The sequence below is a fragment of the Lathamus discolor genome, chromosome 2, assembly GCF_037157495.1.
Source record: "Lathamus discolor isolate bLatDis1 chromosome 2, bLatDis1.hap1, whole genome shotgun sequence".
Lineage (NCBI taxonomy): Eukaryota > Metazoa > Chordata > Aves > Psittaciformes > Psittacidae > Lathamus > Lathamus discolor.
In genome coordinates, this window is record NC_088885.1 from 13,301,506 (window position 1) to 13,316,516 (window position 15,011).

At 41.3% G+C, this 15,011-nt stretch overlaps 1 protein-coding gene across 10 annotated transcripts in view; it reads right to left on the bottom strand.

Annotated features, from left to right (window-relative positions):
• PDE1C (phosphodiesterase 1C) overlaps positions 1–15,011 on the bottom strand; it is a 290,962-nt gene that overhangs the window by 136,273 nt on the left and 139,678 nt on the right. For 2 of the 10 annotated variants that reach the window (XM_065665792.1, XM_065665791.1), the window contains one exon: positions 6,363–6,425. The exons of the other annotated variants lie outside the window; for them this stretch is intronic. In XM_065665792.1, coding sequence (XP_065521864.1) covers positions 6,363–6,425 — 63 coding nt within the window. The remainder of the gene's footprint in view (positions 1–6,362; positions 6,426–15,011) is intronic. 10 annotated transcript variants of the gene reach the window in all.

Here is a 15,011-nt window from a genome sequence, read left to right on the forward strand (position 1 = left end):
TAGCAGATGTCTGCAGGTATAAAACTCCCCTTATGGATATCTATGCCATAAAACATTTTTTAAGCACACACGGATCACATTATCTCCAGTCAAGACGTAAAACTCTGAAGAAGGAGGCATGGCGTGTCTCCAGATTTCACCTCACTGAGCATTAACATAAAAGTGCAATATCTGGATATACAGCATGTTCACTGAGTGGCCTGAAGACCACATCCACACATCTATTTCTATTACCTCTTTTCCTCAGCCACTCTCTCATTTGCCTTCTCCAGCAGTGGCATTGCTGGGCAAACTGGACCAGCTTTAAAACATTTTTAAACAGCCTCTAGCACAGAATCACAGAATCACAGAATCCCAAGGGTTGGAAGGGACCTAAAAAGATCATCTAGTCCAACCCCCCTGCAAGAGCAGGGTAACCTACAGTACATCACACAGGAACTTGTCCAGCACCACAGAGCACAAACTGAGTGTTGAGCATAGAGGCTTCAGTCAACCCTAAAATGAGTCGCATGCATGTTTGGTAAAACTGACATAAGAAAGGAAAACATATTTATTTTCTTCTTCTTTCTCTTCCCAACACACTCGTATTTTCTCCCCACAAAGTGCATAGAAGTTGCACGTACAGGTCTGTACATGGCTCCTAGTAGGCCATTTCCAACAAGCAAACATTGAGCTTACTTATCAACAACTCATCTCCAGTTCTGAAGAGGTGACGAGCACAGCAGAAGGGGTTCAGTTCATAGGTGACAGATGAGCTTTTCATAGAGTTACGAGCTGAAAACCCCAGCCCTGAAAACAATCCTCTCAAAGATGCACACAGGCTCTCCCTAGACTGAGTTTAGACGGCTTCTCTACAACACGTGGGCAACCAAGGAGAAAGCAAACAATGTTTGGAGATAAAGAACCCGTGTCCCCCAAAGAAGGCTGAAATGTTTTCCCAGCCCATTCCTTCAGCTGCCCATCTGTTATCACACACTGTGTGTCAAACTTGATCTCAGAACCGTCGGCACAAAAGGACATGACAGACTCAAGTGGGTGACGCGAATAAGGAGTGACATTTGCAATGTTAATAACACAAGCTGGAGAGATTAATCATTGGCTCCGACCTCTGCTGCTCTGCCCAGTAACTATTTCCATGCCAAAAAGAAGTGAACTACCTCTCTATTACCTTATTACTCTGGATTATGGATTTTGCTTCTATGATAGATGGAGGCAGAGGTAGTGTAGGCTTGTTTGTCTAAAGGCTTCTTAATTTTATGTCAAATTTTGGTCCAGTAAAATATACTACTCCTCCCTCCAGACTCTGCCTGTTTCTGCATGGGCCATTAATATTGCAATTATACATGGCATTCTGTCTAGATCAGTACAATGAAATATCACTTAAAGACTTGACTTCTAGTTTAGCAGTCCCTCTCTGCAACACACTGGGACTGCTTGTCACATTAGTATTTCATTTGATACATCCCAAAGCAGGAAATTAATAGACCATCTGCATAACCACCATCCATTCACTGTGCAAAATTCCTCTTCGTAAGCCTCCTTTCAAAGCCAGTGCAAGCTGATTACAAGCATCTAATGACAGTTTATACCCAAAATAGGCTGAACAACAATTCCTGTTCTCTTCGCCAATTCTGTGTCATGACATAATTCGTATTGGAGGCAATGAGCCCATTATAAAGTCACACATCAAAAACCAAAACTGAAGTCAACGCATGTTTTACTGGAAGGCAGGGTCCAGGTTCTGCCATTCTGCTGCGAATGCATAATACCCCACTTTGCATGAAGCCCCCTTTATAGCGTAAGGACTACACAAGGTGCCAGAGAGTCTGAACAAGAGAAACTCAAGTCTGACTCAAAACCAAAGTGTATTAGAAACATCCCAAGGGATTTCCACTGTCATTTTTCTGGAAAGAGTGACTAACTTTGACATTTCAGAGCATTTTGCAATACAGTCCAACCAACCACAAACTGAAGAATTCATTAGGGACTGAAATGACAGGACAAGGGGTAATGGGTTCAAACTTAAACAGGGGAAGTTTAGGTTTTAGGTTAGATATAAGGAAGAAGGTCTCTACTGCGACGGTGGTGAGGCACTGGAATGGGTTGCTGGAGGAAGTTGTGAATACTCCATCCCTGGCAGTGTTCAAGGCCGGACTGGACGGAGTCTTGGATGACATGGCTTAATGTGAGATGGCCCTGCCCATGGCAGGGGGTTGGAACCTGATGATCTTTAGCTCCTTTCCAACTCTAACTATTCTATGATTCTATGATCTGAAACATCCAGAAATCTACTGCCCATCAGAAAAATGAGGTAAGCATTCAAACACATGCACTTTTCCTTTTCTTCTTGCCTAAATCCTCTGCTTCCCTTGGTCTTTGTTTGCTCTCTTTTCATTTCATCCTTCTGCCATCCAACACAAGCTCATGAGCCACACAAGGCATTCAAGTCCTTGAGAGTGCTCATTTCTGTCCAAAAAGTTTTAATGAAAAAAGTTTTCAGGCACTAAAATTAAGTCAAAATAGTGTAGGATCACTTGCGATTTTCAACAAGCTGCCAGCCTCTTTTCTCATCCCTTCTTCCCCCTTACTCCAATTAAAGCGAGTATTTTTGAGATCAGTCTGCAGAAATACATTTCACTTTGGAATTTGTGCATGTGTTCTTTAAAAACCACTGAGCTGAATCAAATTCATATCTGAATGACAATGAACGATTACAGTTATTAAAAAGGAGTTCATTTTCTGTACTCATCCTGTATATTGAAAAGGAAAAAAAATATTAAAATTGTCTTTTATTCTCACAGAGATATTAAAAAAATATATACTCTGAAAAAAAAAATAGTAACGTGCAGAATATTCAGAGTCTCCATCATCATCTTAAGAGGTTCTAACAATCCCTAAGGCTGCATTTGCATGCTGCTGTTCGGATATCTTGATGCAGAATTAACACTGGTACAACGTAATCTTGCTGTTCTTTCACTTCTCTACTAGCCCGGCTCTCTTATAGCGCTTTCAGAAACAGATTTAAGAAGAACATTCAATTGCTGAACTACTTGGCTGTTACTCTTACTCAGCATGTCTTGCCCTGTGTACAAACTGTGACACAAACTGCTCGTAAAGCAAAGTGCGGAGCCCGTAAGTCAGATAACGGTCAGACTTCGTGGTCTTCTGAAAAGACTTCTTATATATAAATTAGCTGCAAATGCTCTCATTCTTTGTAGAAGCAACAAGCACCACTGTGAATTCTAATGAACTTGTTGCCTTACAAATACACAGCTTGATAGGGCACAGTTGTATTTATCAAATTGAAAGAATTGCCTCTCCTTTACTTTTCTTCCCTCTGGTCGTTGTACTACAAGAAAAAGCTAATGCCTGCTCTATGTCAGGGGCTGTTTCTAGAACACCAACATATCCACTCTGCTTTATCTCATCTTTAAACAAAATTTTTTTCATCTTTCTAATCTTCCCTCACACAGAAGCCTCATCATTGTTGCCATCAGGCTTAGGAATCCTCTCTGCTTTACTTTTCGTATCACAGAGACTTACCATGAAAAGCAATATTCACAGGGCAGGAGGCCCATCATTTCCCAGAAGCGCTCTTCAATCTTTTGAATATTATGTCCCATCATCCATTTGCTTTCTGACTACCTCTGCACACTAAACAGAGCTTGCTCATCCAGTAAGTCTGTCCAGAGTCAGCATCCCCATGCAAAAAGGGACGAAAGACAAGGCACCAATTAAGAGACCCTTAACCTAAGATATCTACTCTTGCAAGATATATACAGCTCTGATGCCAATCCAAAAAGGCTATTCCACCTCACTTATTAGTACCAGTCTGTGGCAAAAGACTGGCCAGGCTCCGCCACAATGTACCTTGGATACCAGACAGGCAAGCCTAGAGCCATCACTAAAAACAGTTTGCTAGCTTGTGATTTGAAAAAGTCCTTGCAAAAGCAACTCCATTATTTCTGCCAGTGTAAGCAGATAGCCAAGTAGTTTTGATCCTTATTGCCTCCATTAGATGCCAGCTACTCCCACTGCATTTTTTACACTGTGCACATCTGAAGAGCATTCATAGTCTGTATCTCAGACTGATACAACCATTCTGTACCAGAACTAGAAAAGCTCAGTAGCTTATCACACACTGAGCTGTTTGGAAAACAAGAATACTGACTCATGAAAGAGAAACAAAAAAGAAAATCAAGGCTTCAGAAGTTTACTTCTAATGCCAACAAGGAATGAACTCTTTCTCCAAGGTCTTGTGAAAGCAAAACGGCAACCTAGGACAGATGTGTGACGATGTTTTGTATATCAGCTGAGTAACTTAACCACCCAGGCAGTATCCTCCAACTTACCTTTCTCCTGTCCCCTTCACAGGCGTGTCCCAAACCAGATTTATTTAACTGTTTACCCCTAAAAGAAGTTCCATTTTAACCAATATGCTGCTGGAAAACAGCTCTGTATCATTTAAAAGAAATCTTGAAGTACTCCATCAGTCTAGTCAGAAGCAATAAACTAGAAACAGGCTGTAGCCAAAGTGGGAGGAAAATTGTGAAAACAACACTGTGTGTTGTTTCTGCTTGCTGTGAGGTTGTTCTGAATGGTGGTGGGTGCAAAACCATAAACATGCATTCCGGCATGCCGCAGGCAAAGGTATGATTAACAACGTGTGCAAGGATTCAGGAGTAGGGAAAAGTCTACGGGTTTGTGCAGAATCCTTGGAAATCTTCCAGCCCCATGTGGACACATCCCAAAGCAACCTGGTCTGAGCTCATTGCTGAGCCTGCCTTTAACAGGAGACTGGAGTAGGGACCTCCTGAGGTCCCTTCCAACCTGAGAGAATCTGGGGGGAAAACACCCTTTTATTCAATCACAAATCTGTCTGCAAGGAAAAGGTGGTAGTCAGAGATAGATAAATTTATCCATGCGCATGCAATTATGGACATTTTGTTCCATTTTAGTAAAAATTTCATGAATTTACATGAGACAGAAGTGTTAAAGAAGCTTATATTTAAAGATAAGTACGCACCAAAGTAAACTCCAGATAATCTACCATTAACTAAACTAGGATGACACTCCTACACTCTAAGTTATTCCACAAAAAAAGTTCCCTAGTAAATGTACAACATGCCTGATGAAATAGAAAGCTCAGATTCACAGCCCTGATCCCACAGGCTGCGTTATTTTATTTATATGTATTTACATAGATGTGCCTGTAGAACTGAGCGGGGCAAGGCAGGGCTGGAATCACAGCACCTAACACTGGCCATCTAATAGATTTTTACTCTCTTCTCCAAGGTCTTCTCCTTAAGCTCACTCTACAGTTGCTCACAGAAGAGTCACCTTCCACTAAATCTCCCCTTGGCAGACAAATACAACTAAGCAAGATGAATTCCACCCTTAACAAGACTTTTTACAACTACGCACTTAAAGTCAAACACTATAGTGAAAACAATTGTCCCTAATAACACTAAACAGGCTATAACTGAACATACAGCGACTGCATGGCAAGCAATAACTCTTCCAATTCCTCTCATTTACTCCTCAGGGTTTCCCAGTGTGGCTTGCTGGTTTAGACCTCTCTTGTTTAGCCTGTTAATTCTCTTCAGGGTTGGGGACTGTTCATATCGCTTATCTAACCCAGGACTCGTGCCACAGTTTAATCTCCAACACTTGCATTAGTTGCATATAACTGTCCTGAAAGCCACTCTACCTTTCAGCAATTATCTCTGCGAGATAATTAACTCAGTGCATATACCAAGTTGACTGAAAACAGTGAAGATGACATTTAAAGTGTGAGACAGGCTTTGCACAGAAAAGTTGAGACTGTGAGAAAAACCAAAGGCAGTATTTCGAAGACAGGCAGGCTTTCGTGATAATCTCCCAGCTCAGCCCCATCTCCAGCCTTAGCTCCATCCCCACATCTCAGCACCCAGCCATCATTTCTGTTTTGATGTGAAATATCCTTTTATCTGGAGGTTTATTTTGCAACTTTTCTGATTGAGAATCTTGCCATTTGAGTTGTCACATACGTGGTACGGGAGCTCACAACCTCACAGCTGTCCCATCCAGTCCAAACTACAGCCTGTGGGGCTACAGCCTGGGTGGGGGCTGGACAGAGAGAAAGAGATGAGAAAAGACCTCCAGTCTCCAAAAGCCTAACCTAAGAGAGTTGGTTACACATGGTTAATGTGAATTAGGCATTTAGCAACCAGCCCTAAACTGAAATAAGTGGAATATTTTCTGAAGATCCAGAGTTTCACTGTATTTATTTATTTTCTTCTCTGTAAAGGCACATAAACAGGCTCTTGTGACAAACTTCAGCAAAAACCTTTGCACACTCACACGTGCACACAGTGACTGACCGTATGTGAATGATCAGACTGTGGAGTCGCTCAAATGTGACCACTGTTTCCCAGACCAAGTTCCTGAAACAAAGAAAGTCTGTCAGCTCTCCAGCATTCATCGTGATCCCTTTCCACAGCATCAGAAAAGAGCCTGAACTCTGGATGATGTTTTTATAAAGGCTAGAAGAGCATACGCTGTGTTTTCCAAGATACAAGATGGAACTCTTAACCAATTGAAAGCTGTTAGATGCCCTTGAGCATTTGTACAGGGACAAAACAGAACAAAGTCTTTTAAGCCCCTTGTGAAGTTCAGTGAGGGTTTGACTGATGACCTTTAACCTCTTAAAACCCCTTCTTTAGAATATGAAGGAAGTCCACTATTCGTTTCCATAAATAGTAACTTTCCAAGCTATATTCTTGCCTGGAATGGACTCAGGATTTTAACTGAAGTAAACATTGTTTCATAACCTGAGGGGTGTCAAACAACAAAATATTTCCCTTCCAATTTGTTTCTGCTGCATAACATTAGTTTATAACATAACAGGCAAGTGAGAGGAAAACATCCGGCAGACCAGTTTTTATGACATCTTCCGAGATTAGCAGTAGATACGGGGCACTTAAAACTGTTTTAGCACATGAGATGAGGAAAGATTAATTAAATTAATTATTAAAAATAAATACAAATTAATGGTAGAAAGTGACCTATCGAATTCAATAAACTGTTTACTTGAGGTTTAGAGATGCTCCGAACTAAAAATGAACCTTAGGTCATTTGAAAAGGTTCCCAGAGAGCTGCAAACCTGCTGCAGATTATCCCCAAACTAACAAATCAGAGGACGGGAATGTTAAACATCTCAAACAAAGCAAAGGGGAAATACGCCTTCTAGGCAAAGTCATGCTACCTAAACCTCAATACTTCCTTGCAAGTGTATTTTTCCAGACAGGGCAGACATAACTTCCCTTCTGCAAGGTCTGTAGCTTATTATTCTCTGTGATGATTCACACTGTACGATGACGTTTCTATTGGAAAAACAGAGGCAGTGAAACTTTAAAACGAGTACGTATTTCCATTCAGGACACTGTATGTTTAAGTTGATGAGCTGTTTGATCCTTTGAAGACCTACGCAGTTGCTCTATTTGATAATCTACCCAGTTTTCTAGGTTGTTTTCTCCTTTTATTACAGCTGCATCCTTTGGATAGGATACTGGGATCATACCACTGAATAAGACTCTCCATGTGGCCTGTGGCATATGTGAAGTCAAAAGGCAGGTAATAAAAAAGCATTACTGAACTATTCAGCAGTACTGGCAAAGTTTCAAGCCTAAGGTTTCCAAACAGCACAGCTTGGGAAGTGTTGATAAGACCCAGGCAGTAAACAGACACTAAACAAATGTCTCAGGAATGGCAACGTGAAGTGACAATTCAAGCTAACTTACCACAATGAGATTATTTTATCTCTCTGTACTGAGAAAATAATACGTCACCACTGTTCTTGGTAAGTGACAGAATGAGGTGCTGCAGTCCCATGCAAGAGTAAGTAGCTCACAGGGAGAGGAAAGACACAGTCTTTGCACGGGTTTCTTCCAGTTCTCACCAAGGATACTTTTAATTAGTTAGAGGGTTTGAGTAGTCACAGAGCCACATCCACACACTACAGAACAGGCTGCGTGCTGCCTACAAAGCATGCTTTAACATGGCTTAGAAACAGCCAGTGTGAAGGAAGACAGTTAAGCTATTCCAAGGGCAAGAAGCAAAACAAACAGCTTTAGAGTATCTTCAGCCATAACCGTTAGTTTCACTGGTGACTGTAAATGTGTAAGGAGAACCTTTCTGAAAAGAGGGCTTGGAACTAGATGAGCTTTAAGGTACCTTCTAACCCAAACCATTCTGTGAATCTACGATTCTATAAGATGATCTTCTGGAAGCTTTTTCAGTGCAAGGAAAATGCTGCATGATCTCTATGCATGGATACAGTCACAGAGCTGCATTTATCCAGTGTACAGTTCTCCTAAAAGCTGCGCTTCAAACACATCAGCTCTTGAAACTGAATCACTCCTAGGCAGAATAGTGTTTAATCGACATGCACTTATCTGCTTGGTCGTTCTTTCACTGTGTGAGAGGGTGGTGATTGTTAGAATTGCCTAAGAGGTAATTCTTGGAGATGAAAGTTTCTTGCCTTTCCCAGAAAATTTTGTGGCAGTGTCTCTTCACACTAGCTTGGAAAAGCCCTGTGTGGAAATCCATGTCCAACACAGCCTGAAAACAGACAGTACTGCTATATATAATTTCAGATAAAATGGTTTTCAAATAACAGAATGAAAACACATATATATTATAAAAGCTTTAAACCACTAGAGCAGACAGAGCACATTGAGTCTCCATCTGTTAGCCAGACAAGAGAATTCTGTTTCTCCTTGCATTGGAGATTCCTCTTAAAGACTTTTAAATCCATATATTAAGATAAGGTGTATGATACATTAAGTCCATTTTTTTCTCATCTGGACCAGGCATCATAACTCAGTACTCCTTGTGTGATATGGGTATGTTTGTGAAAACACCTCAGTCATCAAACTGATTTTCCTGTGAACTACTTGGCAACCTGGACTGGTTTTCATACCATACAACAAAGCTGAACAGCTCTATAATCCACCCTTTGCTTTCCCAGTACTGCTCACTCATTCCCTCCTTTCCTTCTTTGGCTACAAGTACATATACAGGTCACATTCCCTATTGCTTTTCCAATATTATGCATGATTTTGATACTAGAGTAACAGGAGAAACATTTAAGCAATATCTTTGTCCTGATACTGACCTAAGATACCTCTGTAGCACCTAGAAGTTGTTTAGCTGTTCAGCAGAAAACAGCTTGTGACTGTTACTTCTCCCTGACTTTACACAGTGACAAGAGTGATAGTCACCTAAACAAACCTATTTGAAGAGCCTTCAGCATCCAAAGCATCTGCAGTGGCTTGGCACACAAGACATAAAGAAGACCCATGCTCTTTTGAAGCCAGGGGCCGCATGGTTTTGTGAAGCAGCATAGGATATGTGTGTGTTAGCACTTAAGTCTTCAGTTTGAGATTAAATGTGTGGGAGTATAACTGATAGACTGGAAAGACATGCTTCCAGACATACAAATACTTCTTCAGCTCTGAAAGACAGCTAACACCTAATAACCATGATACCTAGTTTTCTGATCCAGTAACAAGCTTTCTACTTTTGAGGGGGCTGAGCTCCAACTCAATTTCAGAACACTACTAACCTATATTCATTCAAGAGAAGGAGGATGGGGAAACACTGCTGAACAGAAACACAGATTTATTAAAAGCTGTATAACATAGTTGTGGATGTTCAAAAGTCTCATTCAAAATGTTTGTTGGACATCTTTCTCATGGAAGAGTAATGCCTAACAGTACAGTTAAACTAACTTCACGCGGGGTCCTTTCATTTTCCCTTGATACAAATCTAGCAGCGACTGAAAGACTCCTCTGTGTATTCCTGACCAAAATACAGATGTCATTTATTAATCCACTGAAAATGTATGTCATTTCTAAATATTAATAATTTTAGTTCAAGGCAAAAATGTTACATTTTTATGTTTCCAGTTGAGTTCATGCTTTCACTAATGTTCGGCGCCTATTCCTCCTCCACAGAGACAAATCCATTATATGCTCATAAACCCTGGTGTCTAGGTAGCACATTCCTAACTCAGACTGAAAGCTTTTGCTGAATCCGCACACATATAATGCTTAGAAGAAATGTTTTCCTAATTACAGCCTTTCAACAAACAGCTGGAAGAGTAGGCAGGTGAATGCTGTCAAGTCTGTTCTTACTATAACAAAATAGGTTTCCCAATTAAGACTGGCCAGTTACATATATGCGGCCATCACAAAGTCTGCATCTGAAAATGCCAGTCATCTTTTTTACCCCCTTTTCCCTATTTTCTTCAGCACACAGAACTCTACCAGTTCATTCACCAAGCAAGTCCCTCATCCACTCCCAATACATGGCAATCCAGATGCCCCTACCGAAGTGTTACGCTAGAGGACAAGACAGTTAAATATGGTTTAACTTATGTTATTCCTGATTCTGCTTCTCTATCAGCTCCTAATACCTCCTTTCAGATGAAGAAGCTGAAGACACTTTTCACCTTTTCTTCCACCAGCACCTTTCACAGCCACAGCATCTCTTTGTGCAGGTCTGCAGACAGCACGCAAGCCTTCTCAGAGCCGTCCATGTTTCCACCACCGAATAAATGAGAGCAAGTCACAACTTTCCAGCTGCACATGGCAGAGGAAAGTGCTTTTGCTGGTGACGTGACAAACTCCCTACATCTGCGAGGTTCTGTGCCACCTTCTGTCATTCTTTTAACTGTCCTGAACTGGACCCAAACCACCTGAGACAGAAGCCACGTCCCCACTACACAACCTTGTGAATGTGTTACTATTGTGACTGCCCCATCCCTGGCAGTGTTCAAGGCCAGGCTGGATGGCTTGAAGCAACCTGCTCTAGTGGAAGGTGTCCCTGCCCGTGGCAGGGGTTGGAACTGGATGAGCTTTAAGGTTCCTTCCAACCCATACAGTCTGTGATTCCATGATTCTATTATTCTTTTAATTGAAGCATTAAAGGATAATAAAGATGCAATTCAGAAATATCTTTACATCTATTCTTTAAACTCCCAAGGGAAGGTTACTAGACAAGGCAAATCCAGCATTAATGATATTTTCCTTCTAAGATACTTCAGTTCTGAATTCAGATGAGAGCACAGTGCCAAGGCTAGGCTGATAAGTAAAGGCTGAACATTGCTTTCTAGAGATAAAAAGTTGAGAGTTGATGTTGGTCATCACTGGTCTCTCACTGTTTCTCAAGGATACAAAAAGCAAAGCATCAGCTGGCCCATAGGGTCCCACAGACAAAATAACTGGGATGCTGCACTCCAAGTGTTCAGAATGTCCAGATAGGAATGGGGTGACATGAAACTGAACTAAACCATACGTATTGGGAATAGTCATTCAGAAAGTTCTGCGAGATCTGGGAGGGCTTTTTCAGCCATCACTGAACTTCTTCAGGTTTGGCCCCAAAAGAGTCAAAATCTTCAGCTATTTCAGGAATTTTCTTCACACTAATGCTCTGCTGTGTCCAGCTAATTCACATTTGTCCTGGGTTTACCAGTAGCCATTTTGCTCCTTCTTAGTAACTGGTGCAAGCTCTGTGTAATCGGTGTTATCAGCTCTCTGCCCAGGCTGGAAGTCAAAACACAGAGCTTGCACCAGTTACTAAGAAGGAGCAAAACAGCTACTGGTAAACCTAGGACAAATGTGAATTAGCTGGACATCTCACTTTAAAAACAGGATAGATGCATCTATTCCATGTACCTTTGTATCTCCACCCTGATATTCACTGCTTCCAGATGCAAAATGCAAGGTAGCTGTGATAATGTGAACCCTGACACTGAATGATCTCTAGCACTGTCCTCCAGGGCAACTGCTGTATGTGCTGAGGACAGAGTCCTTCAGGCTCTGGGGATAAAGCTCTCACCTCTGGACTGAAGTTGAATTAATCTGGTCCAGCTTTTACAGTTTTCTCTAAAACAGCCATCAAAACGCAGCATTGCTTGAGAAAGCAACAAGGCTGCGGATTGATGATACCTATTGTCACTTCAGTCCTTGGTGTCTTTAAGCTGCGTCAATAAACAGATCGGTGTTCAAGCTCTCTGGGCCTCATGAGTCATTAAATTTGAAGCTATAACATGAAATAGAGCAAGTTGTTGTCACCATTGTTTATTAGTGCAGAAACTCCCCAGAAGGCGCATTTGTCATCACAATCTGAAAACATTCAGAGTATTGCCAGAGGAAGAAGAAAAATAAATTAAAGAAATCACAGCTGCAATCTGTAATAAAGCTGAAGCAGAATCACAGACCCAGTTGTGTTGGAAAGGACCTTTAAGATCATCAAGTCCAACCATTCCCCAGCACTGCCAAGGCCACCGCTAACCCGTGTCACTGAGGGCATCTACGCGGTGTGTGAATGCTTCCAGGGACGGTGATTCCATCACTGCCCTGGGCAGCTTGTTGCAGTACAACCATTCCTACAGCTCAACCAGTCTAGAGAAAAAGCAGCAACAAGCAGAATGCTTTTCAGAGCATGAGCAACATACTTTTACGGCAGTCTTAGTTTTCTTTTCTAAGCAAAGCTACTCCTGGCAAAGGTGTTGGATAAGCTGGTTGAGATCAAACTCACTTATTTATCCACACACAACACAGGCAGCATCCATAGTCCAAATGTCTATCTCCTCACTATGCTTTTAATCATGGCCTACATGGGTTCAGCTCAGCAGCAGCTGGATTATAGCTTAGTCTCACTGCCTGCTCACCCCTTGAGCATTCTCATGAGGATCAACATGTTGTTTCATTTGGAAGGGCTTAACCAGATGCTCCAATGCCAATAATTTACTTCACAAAACCACAGGACCATTACTGTTCTGGGAGGTGGATCCCACCAGCTCTCACAGTGGGTGTTTGTCTTCATTATACTATTTGACCATGAGATAAAACTGGCAAAGAAGTTCTTAGCCAGTCATCACTAAGTACTGCTGAAATTTGTTGATATGTTATTAGGTAGCTGGGAAAAAAACTCTAATAGAGAAATTACCAGCTCATGTGGAACTCAGTTATAGCAGGATCTGTTTTGATAGGAACAGAAGTAAAAAAAAAAAACTAGAATTTAAATCACCTTTTAGCAGACAAAGAAATCAGATAAATAGATTCCACGTACAGAGCTAACAACCCAACAAAGAACCACTTCCATCCTATCCACTCATTACTATTAAGGCCCCAGACCCTGAGAAGCAACCCAAGGAGACAATGCTCTACAAGCCTAGAATAACTGTGAGTTGCCGATCAGCAAGTCCAGAGAGCACTTGCTGCACTGCATGAAGCACTGTTTCTGACAATAAACTTAAAAGAACAAAAATACTTTTCCTCCCTTTTAAAAATAGCAGGTCCTAATCGAGACAATAATTAAAGATAAGCTGAAAACATGTTTTATGTAAATACTAATCAAGAAACATTCTAAAGTTATGAACCTTAATTACATGCACCACTAAATCTGAATGTGCTGTGCAGGAGCACAGAAATAAGATACTTGTATATGCAGAGAGTAATAACCTCAGAAAGAAATCATGATTTAACTATAGCACTTCTATTGTGTTCAGACAATTGTTATTTCTTCTCTCAGAAGGTATGGCTGTAGCTAGGTGAGGGGAATGTGGGTTTAAGTACTCTATGAATCAGAAGGAAGATTAAGAAAAAGCAGCTATACTGAAAAAAACACTAGCTTAAAAATAGGTTTTCTGACCAGGCACTGGAGGCCCAGATATCCAAAGTCTTGTGCCTGCATCTTGGGAGAAACCAAAGCACTTCTCTACTACAAATGTTCCCAAAATCCATGGGAGAAAATAACTGAAAATGACACAACACAAAGAAACCCACCACACATCTTTGGAAATGATCTTGCCAGTCTTTAATCCTGAGAGCTTGGGATAGATCTTACTAAACCGGATTCATCTAACCTACCTATTGTGCATGTACCCACTCATACATCCACACAACATGTTAGTATCTCTGAACACGGTCAAACAGACCCGCAATATAAACACCTCAGATACTTTACAAAGCCCTTGTGAAGCACAGTATTTGCAGGTAAGTAGGTAACAACTGGATGTTTCCACACGAACCTGCTCCCTAGCAGGAGAACAATTGTTCTGCTGCATGATGACAGTTTAACATCATCATCCACTGGAGCATAACTTTAATTCAAACCTTGGACAAGTACACATGAGATTCTGTTAACAGCACCTGCGTCTCTTCCAGTGCATCAGTAGATGGATGGGATTGAGGGAAGGAGATGCACCAGCCAAAAACTAGAGTAAATTGCTTCTTAATCTTCTCTGTGGTGGTGCTCATTGAAACATGTATTAAGGATATTAATGTGTGGTTCCTTTTTAAACTAATGCATGCAGAAAGGAAGCCCAAGTCCTTTCCTTCTACTTAAGGCTTAATTTCCATTTTTGATGTTAACACTCGGAAGCCTGCCTGCCAAAATACATTAGTAGCCCTGACGCACTGTGCCTGGGGAGATGGCATGGCCCTTAGAAAGGATCTGCCAAGGTTTTCACAACAGACTCTTGTGGGTATTTTCACCTTAATGTGTGTTGAATCCCTTGGCTCAGAGAGAGTGCAGCATCCATGTAGATATGGCATAAAGATCGGGAGGACTTCTTCACCTGCTACTGAATTAAAAGTTAAATGCCATCCCAAAATAGGCAGGACAACACAGCAAACAAAATACATTTGTTGGGGGTGGGGGAGAATTAGTCATAATACTTGGATAGTCTGTTGAGGATGTGCTAAAGGAAACACGGAGCTTAATCAGCAGAAATCAGAGAGATGTGGCAATGAAGAAAAAGGGTTTCTAGCATCGGTAAGACTTGTCAGTGGCTCTGGTGTAATCCACACTAAAAGTGAGAAATCTCTCTTGAGAACAAGTCACACTGCCAGTAGATAGCTGACTCTCTCTGGGGCACATTATCTCAGCAAGGATGCCTCATCCGTTGCATCTGATAGATGTTTAACAAAATGCCTCAGGATTCCCTCTTCATCATTCGC